This window comes from Calidris pugnax, unplaced genomic scaffold, assembly GCF_001431845.1.
Source record: "Calidris pugnax isolate Ruff unplaced genomic scaffold, ASM143184v1 scaffold421, whole genome shotgun sequence".
Lineage (NCBI taxonomy): Eukaryota > Metazoa > Chordata > Aves > Charadriiformes > Scolopacidae > Calidris > Calidris pugnax.
In genome coordinates, this window is record NW_015091166.1 from 156,910 (window position 1) to 169,838 (window position 12,929).

General features: G+C 61.7%; 2 protein-coding genes across 2 annotated transcripts in view; both read right to left on the reverse strand.

Annotated features, from left to right (window-relative positions):
- The window catches only part of MYO1A (myosin IA), a 38,861-nt gene extending 35,431 nt beyond the window's left edge, over nt 1-3,430 (reverse strand). Inside the window, exons 1-8 of the mRNA XM_014959359.1 lie at nt 3,268-3,430; nt 1,179-1,322; nt 920-1,035; nt 649-743; nt 458-562; nt 317-363; nt 108-171; nt 7-24 (exon numbers count right to left, since the gene is read on the reverse strand). Of these exons, the coding sequence (XP_014814845.1) occupies nt 7-24; nt 108-171; nt 317-363; nt 458-562; nt 649-743; nt 920-1,035; nt 1,179-1,301 (568 nt within the window). The 5' untranslated portion in view covers nt 1,302-1,322; nt 3,268-3,430. The remainder of the gene's footprint in view (nt 1-6; nt 25-107; nt 172-316; nt 364-457; nt 563-648; nt 744-919; nt 1,036-1,178; nt 1,323-3,267) is intronic.
- A 452-nt stretch (nt 3,431-3,882) lies between these two features.
- NEMP1 (nuclear envelope integral membrane protein 1) lies at nt 3,883-12,434 on the reverse strand. Its single transcript, XM_014959350.1, has 9 exons — nt 12,007-12,434; nt 10,072-10,193; nt 9,759-9,969; nt 8,530-8,602; nt 8,288-8,381; nt 7,961-8,075; nt 6,505-6,730; nt 5,627-5,800; nt 3,883-5,349 (listed from the first exon to the last, which is right to left on the reverse strand). The coding sequence occupies exons 1-9, from the start codon at nt 12,191-12,193 to the stop codon at nt 5,148-5,150; spliced, it is 1,404 nt and encodes a 467-aa protein (XP_014814836.1). The 5' UTR covers nt 12,194-12,434; the 3' UTR covers nt 3,883-5,147.
- Nucleotides 12,435-12,929: the final 495 nt, after the last annotated feature.

The window sequence follows — 12,929 nt, forward strand, 5'->3', positions numbered from 1 at the left end:
CGATGCGGGATTTCTCCAGCAGGTCTGTGGGGAGGGGGCAGTGTCACCGGCACCGTGTGAGGTGGGGACCCCCCCCGCCCCCCCAGAAATGGGGAATCAGTACTCACAGTTGCTGATGACCCCTCCCAGAGGCTCCCCCTTGAAGTCGAACTCCACGTCCATGTACTTGCCCTGGGGACCGGGCTGGGGTCAGGGCAGGGGGACGCCACGGGGGGAGGTCCCACCTCCTCAGCCCCATCCCCTGCCGTCCCCCACCCCCATCAGGGTCCGGCCATGTGGGTCCTGGCCCCACTGCCCCAATTTCCCAGTCACTCACGAATCGGGAGGAGTTGTCGTTGCGGATGGTCTTGGCGTTTCCAAAGGCTGCGGGGGGAGGACGGGGTTACAGCGTGGGTTTGGGGGGGGGGCTGTGCCGACCCCTGGGATGGGGGCAGGGTGCCAGGTGCTGGTCACTCACCCTCCAGCACGGGGTTGGACTGCAGGAGCTGCTCTTTCACCTTGTCCACCTCCTCCCCTTTGCTGCAGACCGCCGCCACGTAGGACATCACCAGTTTGCTGGCCTCTGCGGGCGAGGGGTGGTGGGTGCCATGGCCGTGGCCACCCACCCCACGACCCCCTCGCAGCCCCCAGTGGTAGCCCCAGCTCTACCCGTCTTGCCGGCCCCGCTCTCCCCAGTGATGAGGATGCACTGGTCCCTGTCCCGGTCCCGCAGCGAGCGGTAGGCATCGTCAGCGATGGCGTAGCTGGGGGTGAGGAGGGGTCAGAAGGGGCAGTCTGGGGGCTTCAGGAAACACCAAAAGCCCTCCCCACGTTGTGGCTGTCAGGCCGCCCTGAGTGGACTCCCCCAAAACCCCGAAACCTCGGGTCGGCCCGTGCCTGAAGCCCCTCGGCAGGGTCCAGGGGGGCTCCCCGTGCTCACATGTGGGGCTTCACGGCGAAGAAGTTGCAGTTGCGGTACTCCTGCACCGTCTCGGGGGTGTAGATGGGCAGCGAGCGGTAGGGATTCACCGAAATCACCACGTTCCCGATGTACGTCTGTGGGGCGAGCAGGACGGTGTGGGTGCGGGGCTGCGGGGAGCCTGGTGGTCCCTGCTCCTGTCCCCCCTAGGTCCCCACACCCCACACCCTGGCCCTCTTCTCCCCTCCTCCCACCCCAAAAGCCCTGCCCCGGTGCCCACGTAGATGTTGCTGCGGCGGAAGCGTTCCTGCAGCGTCTGGAGCAGCGACTCCTCCGTCAGCGGGTCCAGCAGCACCAGGTCCCCGACCGCTGCGGCGTCCAGCAGCGAGGTGGTGGCTTCCATGGCCGGGTGGCTCCGGGGTGGCTGGGGCAGAGCAGAGAAGGGGGGGCTGCAACCCATGGACACGCAGCCCCTTCCCCAAAACATCCCCTCACCAAGTCCTCAGCACCCCCTGCACCCCAGAGACCGTGGCTGCCCCCTGCCCTTAGAGGTTCAGAAGTCCCTGGGGAGAGCAGGATGCTGGGCACTTGGGGGGCACAGACCCACTGGGTAAGGCTTGAAGAACCAGCAGAGCCTGGTGGGGAAGGGCAGGATGTGACCCTCGGCCAGTGGGATGTAGCTGGGACTTCAGCTGGTCCCTGACCCTGCGGTGCCCGGCTCCCCCGGGGACAGGGGACAAGGCAGTGACACATCAGCACAGAGGGCTCCTTCCTGGGACACCCCTGGCACCCAGGACCCCCGTGGTGGGGATGGAGGCTCGGGAAGGGGGGGAGAAGAGGGGGCAGGATGCCTCCTGCCCACCCGCTGTGGGGGGAAGCGGGGGCCCGGCCAGGAAACGTGGCCACCTGGATCCTATTCTTGGGGCACGGACTAATTCAGCCTCCGCTTCCTCCCTCCTTCCTGGCAGGGGGAGGCTGGGGAGGGGGGAAGGACAGGCTCGGGATGGGGGAGCCCAAGTCCCCCTTGGGACTGTTTAGTGTGAGGAAGAGGAGGCTGAGGGGAGACCTCATCACTCTACAACTCCTTGAAAGGACACTGTAGAGAGGTTGGGGCTGGTCTCTTCTCCCAGGTCATTACAGAATCACAGAATCTTAGTGGTTGGAAGGGACCTCTGAGATCATCGAGTCCAACCACAAAAAAAAATAATAAAAAAACAAAAACAAAACCAAAAAAACCCCAGACAAACAAATACAAAACACACCACACCAAACGCCCACCAAAAACACCGCACCCACCAACTAAACCCCACACTCAACACCTCACCATAACCCAATAACCTTGGGCACTAGAGCAGGCCCTGAAGAGCCATGTCTACACGTTTCTTAAATCCCTCCAGGGATGGTGACTCCACCACCTCCCTGGGCAGGCTGGTCCAGGGCCTGACCACTCTCTCAGTAAAGTAGTTCTTTCTAATATCTAATTTAAATCTCCCCTGCCCCGACTTCAGACCATTTCCTCTGGTCTTGTCGTTCGTCCTTTGGGACGAAGTGACAGAAGGAGAGGGAACGGCTTCAAGCTCCAACAGGGGAGGTTTAGATTGAACATTAGGAAGGAATTTTTCACCCAAAGAGTGGTCGGGCGTTGGAAGAGGCTGCCCAGGGAGGGGGTGGAGTCCCTGGCTGTGTTGAAGGGCCGTTTAGATGCAGTGCTGAGGGACATGGTGTAGGGGAGGACTTTGTAGAGTAGGGGAGATGGTTGGACTCCATGATCCCAAGGGTCTCTTCCAACCTGGACCATTCTATGACTCTATTCCATGACAGCACCCAAGAGACCGTGCTGTGTCGTCCCCCCCCCACGCTCCACCCATCCCTCACCCTCGGAGCAGCTGCGTTCCCCGGGGTGACCTTCACCCCCACTTTTACAGCCCGGGCTCAGGGCTGTTAAACCCAGCCCCACTTATCGGTGCCCGGGGAAAAGTTCACGAGTGAGGAGGGAGGTGGGAAACGATGGGCCCACGGGGTGATGGAGACGGCTCCATCGGGGACTCCCCTCACCTCCTCCGGAGGGGATGGCAGAGCCTCCCGAGCATCCCTGCAGCCTCCCCCCTTCGTGGGGCACCGGCACTGAGACCCCGGTGGGGGACCCCAGGGTGACACCCACGGGTGGGACCCACAGCAAGACCCCCCCCCGCAGCTCCAGGGCTCGCCCCAGTCCTCCCCAAAGCACCAGGTCTCAGAGCTCTCCGGGCCCTATAGGGTGGGGGTCCCCCAGAATAGGGGTGTCCCCGGGTGGGGGCTATAGGAACAGGGTGCCCCTGCCAGTTTCGGGGTGCGGGGGGGCTGGGGGTGCAGAGGGGTCCGCAACTCACCTCCCGGTGGCAGAGCAGCAGCAGGTCCTGGAGTGGCTTCAGCTGAGGCTGCCCCGGAGCCGTCGGGGCTCAGCTGGTCCCGGTCCGGCCCACGGAGGGGCGGGGGGGGGGGGGGGAACCTCCCCCAGGGCACCGCGCCCGTTCACGGGCAGGGAAACTGAGGCACGAAACGCATCAACCTGGGGGGGGGGACCCAACCCCTGAGCCCCCCAGCCCGTGCCCCTCGGGGGGTCCCAGCCCCATCTGGGCTCCTTCTACCCCGGTCGTCCCCCCCCCGGAGCAGGAAGAAGCAGAAAAAATCCCTGGAAGCAAACAAAGGGAGCTTCCTCCCGGGGCTGCGGGAAAACGGGGCAAGGTACAGGCACCGGGAGCGGCCGGGGCTGGTCCCGGGGACACCGTCCCACTCCACGGGGACCCACGGCCACGGTCAGGGACCCACGGCCACGGCCAGGGACCCACGGCCACCCCCAGCCCTGCTTTTCTCCGGTGCTGCCCCAGGGAACCCAGCCCCCGGGGGCCTGAACCATGCAGCATCCTCAGCAGAGCCAAGGAGAAGGCCCAGGGTCCCCGCAGGACAGAGAAACGAAGCTCATTAGCTACAAAATACATCTTTATTAAAAATATAACCTGTCCTTAAACCACAGGGAGGGGAGGGGAGGCTGTAACAGAGGCTGCTCCCAGGAAGAGCAGAGAGGGATGTGTAGGGAGGGCAGGGAACCAAAGCTGGGAGAGAAACAAACCAACAGCAAAAGCTTTGGCAGCGGCGAGGTAGGGGCTGGGAGAGCAGCCATGGGGCAGCAGAGGGGCTGTGGGGCAGGAGAGGGGCTGTGGGGCAGGGTTATTGCTCAGCAAGTTGCATAGATTTGGGGCATCCCCTCCAGCTTTGTGCTGATCCGGGGAGCAGGGCCACGGCCATCACCATCCCCTGCCCATGGGGATAGACCCCACACAACAGCACGTTGAGGGTGGAGGGCACCAGCTTGAGGGGACAGGGAGCTGCCAGCACCAACCTCCAGCGAGGAGGAAGCACATCCCCACTCATCCTCAGCCCAGGGAGCACAGGGAGGAGGCTGAGGGTGCAGGGCAGCGGGCAGACGTCCAGGCTGCTTTCTCCTGAGCTCTGTGACATTCCTACACAGGGTCTGGCCAAGCCATGTCTCTCTTGGGGGGTGGGTTTGGTACCCCCAGGGGATTTATGCCGAGGCAGAGGCACCGCCCAAGCAGCTGGAGCTCTCTGGCATCTTTGGTAACAGCAGGAGGAGGAGGAGGAGGAGCAGGTCACCCGCTCCCTCCCCAGCAGCAGATGCTGAGCACGCAGGTACCGCTGGGGCAGGTCCAAAGTTCCTCTGGTGCACATCACCCCCACGGGCACCTGCACCCAGGAGAGACCTTTCGCTCCCTCCCCACCCCAGCAGCTGAGGAAAGGGACTCCTGTTTGGTGGCCACAGCAGCAGCGCTGAGGGAGGGGGATCACAGGAGCCAGAGCAGCTCCCAGACCCTGGAAAGAGGCCCCTGCCCCAAAAATTCAGGCATTGGGAGCTCACAAACATCCACGGTAAAACCCCAGTTCACATTCAGAAGGGAGCAGTGTCCTGCATCTCAGCAGCAGCAGGGCTGCCCTGCGGTCCCTGCGTCCCCCGTCACCACCCAGGGCTGCACTGACAAAAGCTTTCACACCTCGGCCTGGCAGGAGCTGCCTGGGGAAAATGGGGGTGTCACAGCCCCCCCTTGTCTTCCCCCAGGCTCTGTGCAGAGCTCCCGACAGCCCAGCTCGGGGTGGGAAGGGGGGTGCTGGCAGCAGATGCTTCCCCCCAACCCCCTGGCAAACGGGGCTTCGTGCTCTGCTGGTGTCAGGGGAGACGCAGCGGCCATTCTGCCCCTCAATCAGCATCCAGGTGGTTGTGGGGCAGGGAGTAACTAGTGTGATTCCTCTCAAAGGAGCCATCATCTTCCTCTTCCTCCTCCTCCTCGTCCTCGAAGAGCTGGTCCTCAAGGAAGAGGCCGCCCAGGCCGTACTCCCGCTCGTGGACAGAGACCTCGTTGGGGGTGAGGTGACAGGCGCCACCCACAAAGTCAGCAAACCTGGAAAAAAGGCACAAAACAGCACGTTGTGCAGCCCTGGCGTCCCCCTGCAAGGCCCGGGCACCCGAGCAGCCGGGGTGAAGAGTTTCAGTGCCAGGATCAGGCATTATCTGTCCTTCCCCTGGGGCACGCCCTGTTTCTATGCACCACGGACCTTCTGTCCCTCCGTGTCCCTATCTCTAAAGGCAGAAGCGACAGCACAGAGCAGCCTGGGGCTTTTAGAAGCACATTGATACACAAGTCGGCCTCTCTGAGCCACACTGTCAGGGGATGTTACCTCTTGGGAGACTGGATGCGGGACACCGCAGTCCAGGCGGAGAAATCGGGGCTTCTGCAGTAGTTTCGAAGCTCCTCGAGGGCCTTGCGTGTCTCCACCTCGCCCTGGACCCGATATTCCTCCTCTGTCAGCAGGCGAGGGGGGCTGGGCCCACGTTTGGTGCTCCTCATCCTCCTGCCAGCACAGCAGCACCAGTTACTGCCCGTCCAACCAGGGGCAGGACCCCCAGATCCCCAGGCTGCGGCGGGAGGAGTGGAGCGTGTCCCTCCGGCCTCTGCTCCTCGCCCCCGAGGGAGGGTCCCAGCCTCCAGGAGGAGCTGGACACTCTCCTGCACCAGCCCCAGGAAAAAAGGGGGACACACACAGAATCCCAGAATCTTCTAGGTTGGAAGGGACCTTCAAGATCATCTTGTCCAACCGTCAACCTGACTGACAAAAATAGACACCCCCACAACAAACAAGGAGCATCATCACTAAACCAGACCTCCCAGCACCACATCAACCCGGCTTTTGAACACCTCCAGGGATGGGGCCTCAACCCCCTCCCTGGGCAGCCCATTCCAAGGGCTGAGAACCCTTTCAGGGAAAAAATTGTTCCTAATATCCAGCCTGAACCTCCCCTGGCGCAACTTGAGGCCATTTCCTCTCGTCCTGTCGCCTGGGACTTGAGAAAAGAGACCGACCCCCATCTCTCTACCCCCTCCTTTCAGGGAGTTGGAGAGAGCAATAAGGTCTTTATACCTTACACCCCTTTATACCTCCCCCCATCCCAAAATCCCAGCGAAAACACCTTGGTTACGTGACACAGACCCCCATCCAGCAGCTCACCCCGGCCTGACAGTGGATTGGGAAGAAGCTGTGGTGCTCCAGGCCCTCACCTGTAGGCAGCGAAGGCCCACTGCACAGGGTAGTCCAAGTTCTTGGTGCAGATGGCAACGACCACCAAAGCCAAGGCGATGGGATGGATCTGGATGCCAGAGTACATCAGCAAGAGGCCCAGGAGCTGCAGGCTCCAGGAGAGGAGGCTGATGCTGCGCTCGTTCTCCAGCGGGCCGTAGCGGTAACACACGGCGAAGCTGACGAAGCCGACGAGCAGCAGGTACCCTGAGAGAGAGCAGAGGGATCTGGCTGAGTTAAATAAAGTTAAATCCCACCCTGGAGGCAGGGGGGTTGGAACTTGATGATCTTTGAGGTCCCTTCCAACCCAAACCATTCTACGATTCTAGGATTCATTTTCATAGAATCATAGAATGGTCCAGGTTGGAAGAGACCCTTGGGATCATCGAGTCCAACCATCTCCCCTACTCTACAAAGTCCTCCCCTACACCATATCCCCCAACCCCACATCTAAATGACTCTTGAACACCTCCAGGGATGGTGACAAAACCCCCTCCCTGGGCAGCCTCTTCCAGTCTCTGACCACTCTTTCCATGAAGAATTGTTTCCAAAAGTCCAGCCTAAACCTGCCCTGTTGGAGCTTGAAGCCGTTCCCTCTCCTTCTGTCACTAATGACCTGGGAGAAGAGACCAGCACCAACCTCTCTACAGTGTCCTTTCAAGGAGTTGTAGAGAGTGATGAGGTCTCCCCTCAGCCTCCTCTTCCTCACACTAAACAGTCCCAGCTCTTTCAATCATTCTTCATAAGATTTTATTCTCCAGCCCCCTCACCAGCTTCGTTGCCCTCCTCTGCCCTCGCTCCAGCACCTCCAGATCTCTCTTGGATTGAGGTGCCCAAAACTGGACACAACACTCGAGCTGTGGCCTCCCCAGTGCTGAGCACAGGGGCACAATCACCTCCCTACTTCTGCTGCTCACACTATTTTTGATACAAGCCAGGATGCCGTTGGCTTTCTTGCCCCCCTGGGCACACTGTGGCTCATATTCAGTCGTTTGGCAACTAGAACCCCCAGTTCTGGCAACTTTCCTCCAGGCAGCTCCAGCCACACTTCCCCCAGCCTGTAGCGCTGCAGGGGGTTGGTGTGGCCCAAGTGCAGGACCCTGCACTTGCCCTTGTTGAAACTCATTAGCCCAGGGATCCAATCTATCTAGATCCCTCCGTAGGGCTTCCCTCTCCTCCTGGGAGTCACCACTCCTGTTTAACTTGGTGTCATCTGCCAACTTGCTGATGTTCCACCTTATGTCCTTATCGAGATCATCAATAAAGACGTTCAACAGAAATGGTCCCAACACTGAGCCTTGAGGCACACCGCTTGTGACTGGCCACCAGCTGGACGTACATCCATTTACATACATTTCCACCAGCACATCACATCGTAGCTCCAAGCAGGAGACACCAAACCTGGTGAACCAGCTGGTCTGAGGGGCTCACACCTACCTAGAAGGTACTGCCAGTAGAACTTGCAGATCTCCCGTAGGTTCTTGAAGATCAGTTGAAGCAGGTAGAGGGAAAAGGACCAGCCTCCTACCAGCAGGAAGTAAACAGGGCTTTTCTAGGAGAGGAGATGGGACACTGAAGACAGGCAGTGAGTGGGCAGCCATGGCTGCCTCCCTGCAGCTGCTGAGCTTTGCTCCACACAAAGCCAGACCCACAACCCGGCACCTCAAGGCCACGTGCTCCAGCAGCCTCACCAGAACGACCTCCAGGTGGAGAAAGGGCTATTGCTGCGAGGTCTCTGGCCCCCCCAGGCAGCCCGACCCTCACCTTGGGCATGACCTTGGACATCATGTAGACGAGGATGAGGAGCGAGGCCAGCAAACCAAAACTAATCCCAGCTGAATAGTAGAAGAGTTGGCTCCTGCAGAGATCACACACGTGCACAAAGTGTTTTACAGCTCACGGATGCCCGTGCACAAACACACAGCCCCCTGAGAGCCCGCAGAGCCAACCACGTGCCCACCCAACCCTCCTTGTCCCCACCTCACGGGGGAACGGAGGTGACCCACCTGCTCAGCATGTCTCCACAGAAGAACAACAACAGGCCCAGGAAGAAAACCAGGAACAACTTTGGGTCAAAGCCTGGAACGAGAGCGAGTGTGGGGTGAGGGAAGCCTGGCAGGGGTGCCCTCCAGCCTGCCCTGTGGCCACAGGGGCAGGGAAGGGGCAGTGTCCCGGGTGACCCTCCTAAATTCCCCCCGAATCATAGAATCATTGAGGTTGGAAGAGACCCTTGGGATCATCGAGTCCAACCATCTCCCCTCCTCTACAAAGTCCTCCCCTACACCATGTCCCTCAGCACTGCATCTAAACGGCCCTTCAACACAGCCAGGGATGGGGACTCCACCCCCTCCCTGGGCAGCCTCTTCCAACGCCCAACCACTCTTTGGGTGAAAAATTCCTTCCTAATGTTCAATCTAAACCTCCCCTGTTGGAGCTTGAAGCCGTTCCCTCTCGTTCTGTCACTAATTACTGTGAGAAGAGACCAGCACCAACCTCTCTCCAGTGTCCTTTCAAGGAGTTGTAGAGAGTGATGAGGTCTCCCCTCAGCCTCCTCTTCCTCACACTAAACAGTCCCAGCTCTTTCAATCACTCTTCATAAGATTTTATTCTCCAGCCCCCTCACCAGCTTCGTTGCCCTCCTCTGCCCTCGCTCCAGCACCTCCAGATCTCTCTTGGATTGAGGTGCCCAAAACTGGACACAACACTCGAGCTGTGGCCTCCCCAGTGCTGAGCACAGGGGCACAATCACCTCCCTCCTTCTGCTGCTCACACTATTTTTGATACAAGCCAGGATGCCATTGGCTTTCTTGCCCCCCTGGGCACACGCCGGCTCATATTCAGCCGTTTGACAACTCGAACCCCCAGGTCTCTTTCCTCCAGGCAGCTCCAGCCACACTTCCCCCAGCCTGTAGCGCTGCAGGGGGTTGGTGTGGCCCAAGTGCAGGACCTGGCACTTGCCCTTGTTGAAACTCATTCCGTTGATCTTGGCCCAGTGATCCAATCTATCTAGGTCCCTCTGTAGGGCTTCCCTCTCCTCCTGGGAGGATATCCCATGGACGAAGAGATGCTTCCCTCTGCAGGTCCATTTTCCTTCCCAAGGAGGGATCAACCCCACTGGCCCTCAGACCATGAGCTGGCCTGGCCATGATGTCCTCGTTACCCCCTGGAGAGCACGAGCAGAGCCAGCCCCACTTTTCCCCCCCCCCAGGAGCCCCCCGCCGCGGAGGAGCCGTACGTCGGAAGAGGACGACGCAGTACGTGGTGCCGGCCTCCAGCACGTCCACCTTCAGGCAGGTTTTGTTGCTGTAGAGATCGACGTCGATGCTGGTGTCGTTCAGCTTCTCCTTCAGAAAGGAGAGGAGGACGTTCCACACGTTGAACTTCTCCAGCTCCTCCTCGCTGTCCACCTGCGTGACTCGGATCATCCGGCTGCTGTTGACCCGGATCTGTGCAGGGTGAGGAGGAGAAGGAAGCAAACAGGGACATGGCTGCAGCTTCTGGGGGGGTTCAACCCAGCCAGACCCAGGAGAACCAACCTCTCTTCTCACCTGCATCCTGGTCCATATGTCGTGCCATTGCGGGAGGCGCGTGTTGGTGTAACAGAAGTGGTGAGGGGTCTCCAGGTGGTACACGTGGCCCTCGTAGAGCGGGAGGACCAGCTCCCTGCCCTCTGTGTGACACAGAGTAGAAGGATTCAGGGCCCCACTCCCCTCTGCTTCACCCACCAGAAGACACGGGGCCACCTTTTTTTTTTTATAGAATTGCCCAGGCCGGAAGGGACCTCCAAAGGGCATCTCGTCCCACCCCCCCGCAGTCAGCAGGGACACCCCCAACTAGACCAGGTTGCCCCATCGAGCCTCCCCTTGAATATCTCCAGGGAAGGGGCCTCAACCACCTCCCTGGGCAACCTGTCCCAGTGCTCCACCACCCTCCCAGTGAAGAACCCTCTCCTCATCTCCAGTCTCAATCTGTTCCCCTCCAGCTTGAAGCCATTGCCCCTCGTCCTGTCACTGCAGCCCTTTCTAAACAGGTTCTCCCCAGCCTTCCTGTAGCCCCCCCTCAGGTACTGGAAGGCTGCTCTTAGGTCTCCCCGGAGCCTCCTCTTCTCCAGGCTGAACAACCCCAGCTCCCTCAGCCTGTCCTCGGAGCAGAGGTGCTCCATCCCCCTCATCATCCTCGTGGCCCTCCTCTGGACCTCCTCTAGGTTGGAAGGGACCTTAAAGATCATCTTGTCCAACCATCAACCTCACTGACAAAAATAGACACCCCCACAACAAACAAGGAGCATCATCACTAAACCAGACCTCCCAGCACCACATCAACCCGGCTTTTGAACACCTCCAGGGATGGGGCCTCAACCCCCTCCCTGGGCAGCCCATTCCAAGGGCTGAGAACCCTTTCAGGGAAAAAATTGTTCCTAATATCCAGCCTGAACCTCCCCTGGCGCAACTTGAGGCCATTTCCTCTCGTCCTGTCGCCTGGGACTTGAGAAAAGAGACCGACCCCCACCTCTCTACCCCCTCCTTTCAGGGAGTTGGAGAGAGCAAGAAGGTCTCCCCTCAGCCTCCTCTTCTCCAGGCTGAACACCCCCAGCTCCCTCAGCCTCTCCTCATCAGACTTATTCTCCAGACCCCTCACCAGCTTTGTCGCCCTTCTCTGGACCCGCTCCAGCCCCTCAATGTCTTTTTTATGGTAGGGGGCCCAAAACTGGACACAGTACTCAAGGTGAGGCCTCACCAGTGCCCAGTACAGGGGGACAATCACCTCTTGGGACCTACTCCCCACGCTGTTCCTGATACAGGCCAGGATGCTGGTGGCTTTTTTGGCCACCTGGGCACACTGCTGGCTCATCTTCAGCCCACAGGCCACCAACCCCCCCAGGTCCTTTTCCATGGGGCAGCTCCATCCCCTCTGCCCCCAGCCTGGAGTGTCCATGGGGTTGGTGTGACCCAAGTGCAGGACCCTGCACTTGGCCTTGTTGAACCTCATCCCGTTGCTCTCGCCCTGTCGAGATCTCAGCCAACACTAAACTCGCGGGGGCCTCCTGCACGATCCCCCCCCCCCCCCCCCCCAGCGGAGCCCCCGGAGGGCCCAGCCCCACGGTAGATCGGGACCGGGAGGGGCCCGAAGCCCACTCCCCCCAGCACCCTCTGCCGCAGCGCTCTGCGAAAGGGGGGGGGACGGTGCTCGGGGGTCTCCCCCGGGGCTGCGGCGGGCGCTGAGCCGGGAGCGGGGGCTACCGGCGGGGAAACGCCGCCACCGGGAGGGGAACGGGCGGGATCCCGCGGCTGTGCGGGGCAGGGGGTCCCCCGGAGGGCACCCAGCAGCTCCCCCACAACCACCCCCTGCCCCCCAACGGCACTCGAGGCCCTGCCCCGACCGGGACCGGCCCCCACCGGAGACGCCGCCGCCCCGAGCCCCACCGGGCCGTCGCCGTCGCTTCTACCCCGCTCTCCACCCGCTGCCGTCGCCGCCCCACGCACCTGCGCCCCCCAGCGGCGTCGGCAGGAGCAGCAGCACCAACGTCCCCAGGAACCGCCGTCGCCCCGGAGCCGGTTTCATCCCTCCCGCCGCGGCGGCGCCGCCGACTTCCGCTTCCGCCGCCCGCTGACAACGGCCGCCGAGGGGCAGGCGGCAGCCAACGAGAGCGGGGCTCTCCCGTGACGTCATCACCGAGTGACGCCTGAGCCGACCTATCGGAAGGCCGCTCCGCCTTCGCTCGCATCCTCCCCAGCCTTCCGCGCTGACTGACAGGCCCTATAACCTATCAACGGAGCCCAAGCAGGAACCAGCCATGGTCCCGCCCTTAGTTACGACGGTGACCAATCCAGAGGCACGCCCATCCCTTAGCAACCGCGAGCCCCGCCTTAGTAACGGCTCTGACAGGCACTCCCCTCAGCCTATCAGAGCACAGGCCCGGCGCGCCACGCCCACCCCCTCGAATTCCCCATGATGGACAACCGCCCCCGCCTATCAGAACGCGTCCCCGCGGTGTTTGTGGGCGGGGCCACGCGTGGGGGGGAAGACGGGAGCCACGCGTGGGGGGAAGGCGGGGCCCGCCCCCCACCGACCCGGGGCTCGGCCGTGGGCCCGGGCCGGGGCGCCTTTCTCCGGCAGCGGCGGGGAGCGGGACAGCCCGGAGGGTCCCGTGGGGCGCGGGCGACCCCGTGGAGCGGGGGATTCCCGCACCCCACGGGCGGTTCGGCGGGGTCGGGGAGGGGGCTCCGTTCCCTCCCCGGTACATCCCGAGCCCCTTCCCCCGCCCCGTGGGGCGCCAGGACGCCGTGTCCGCGGCCGTCCGTGGGCGGGGAGCGGGCTCGGGCGGCCCCCCCGCCTCCCCTCCTCTCCCCTCCCGGGCCGTGGGCGGCGGAGCCGGGAAGCGGCGGGGCCGTGGGCGGAGGATGTG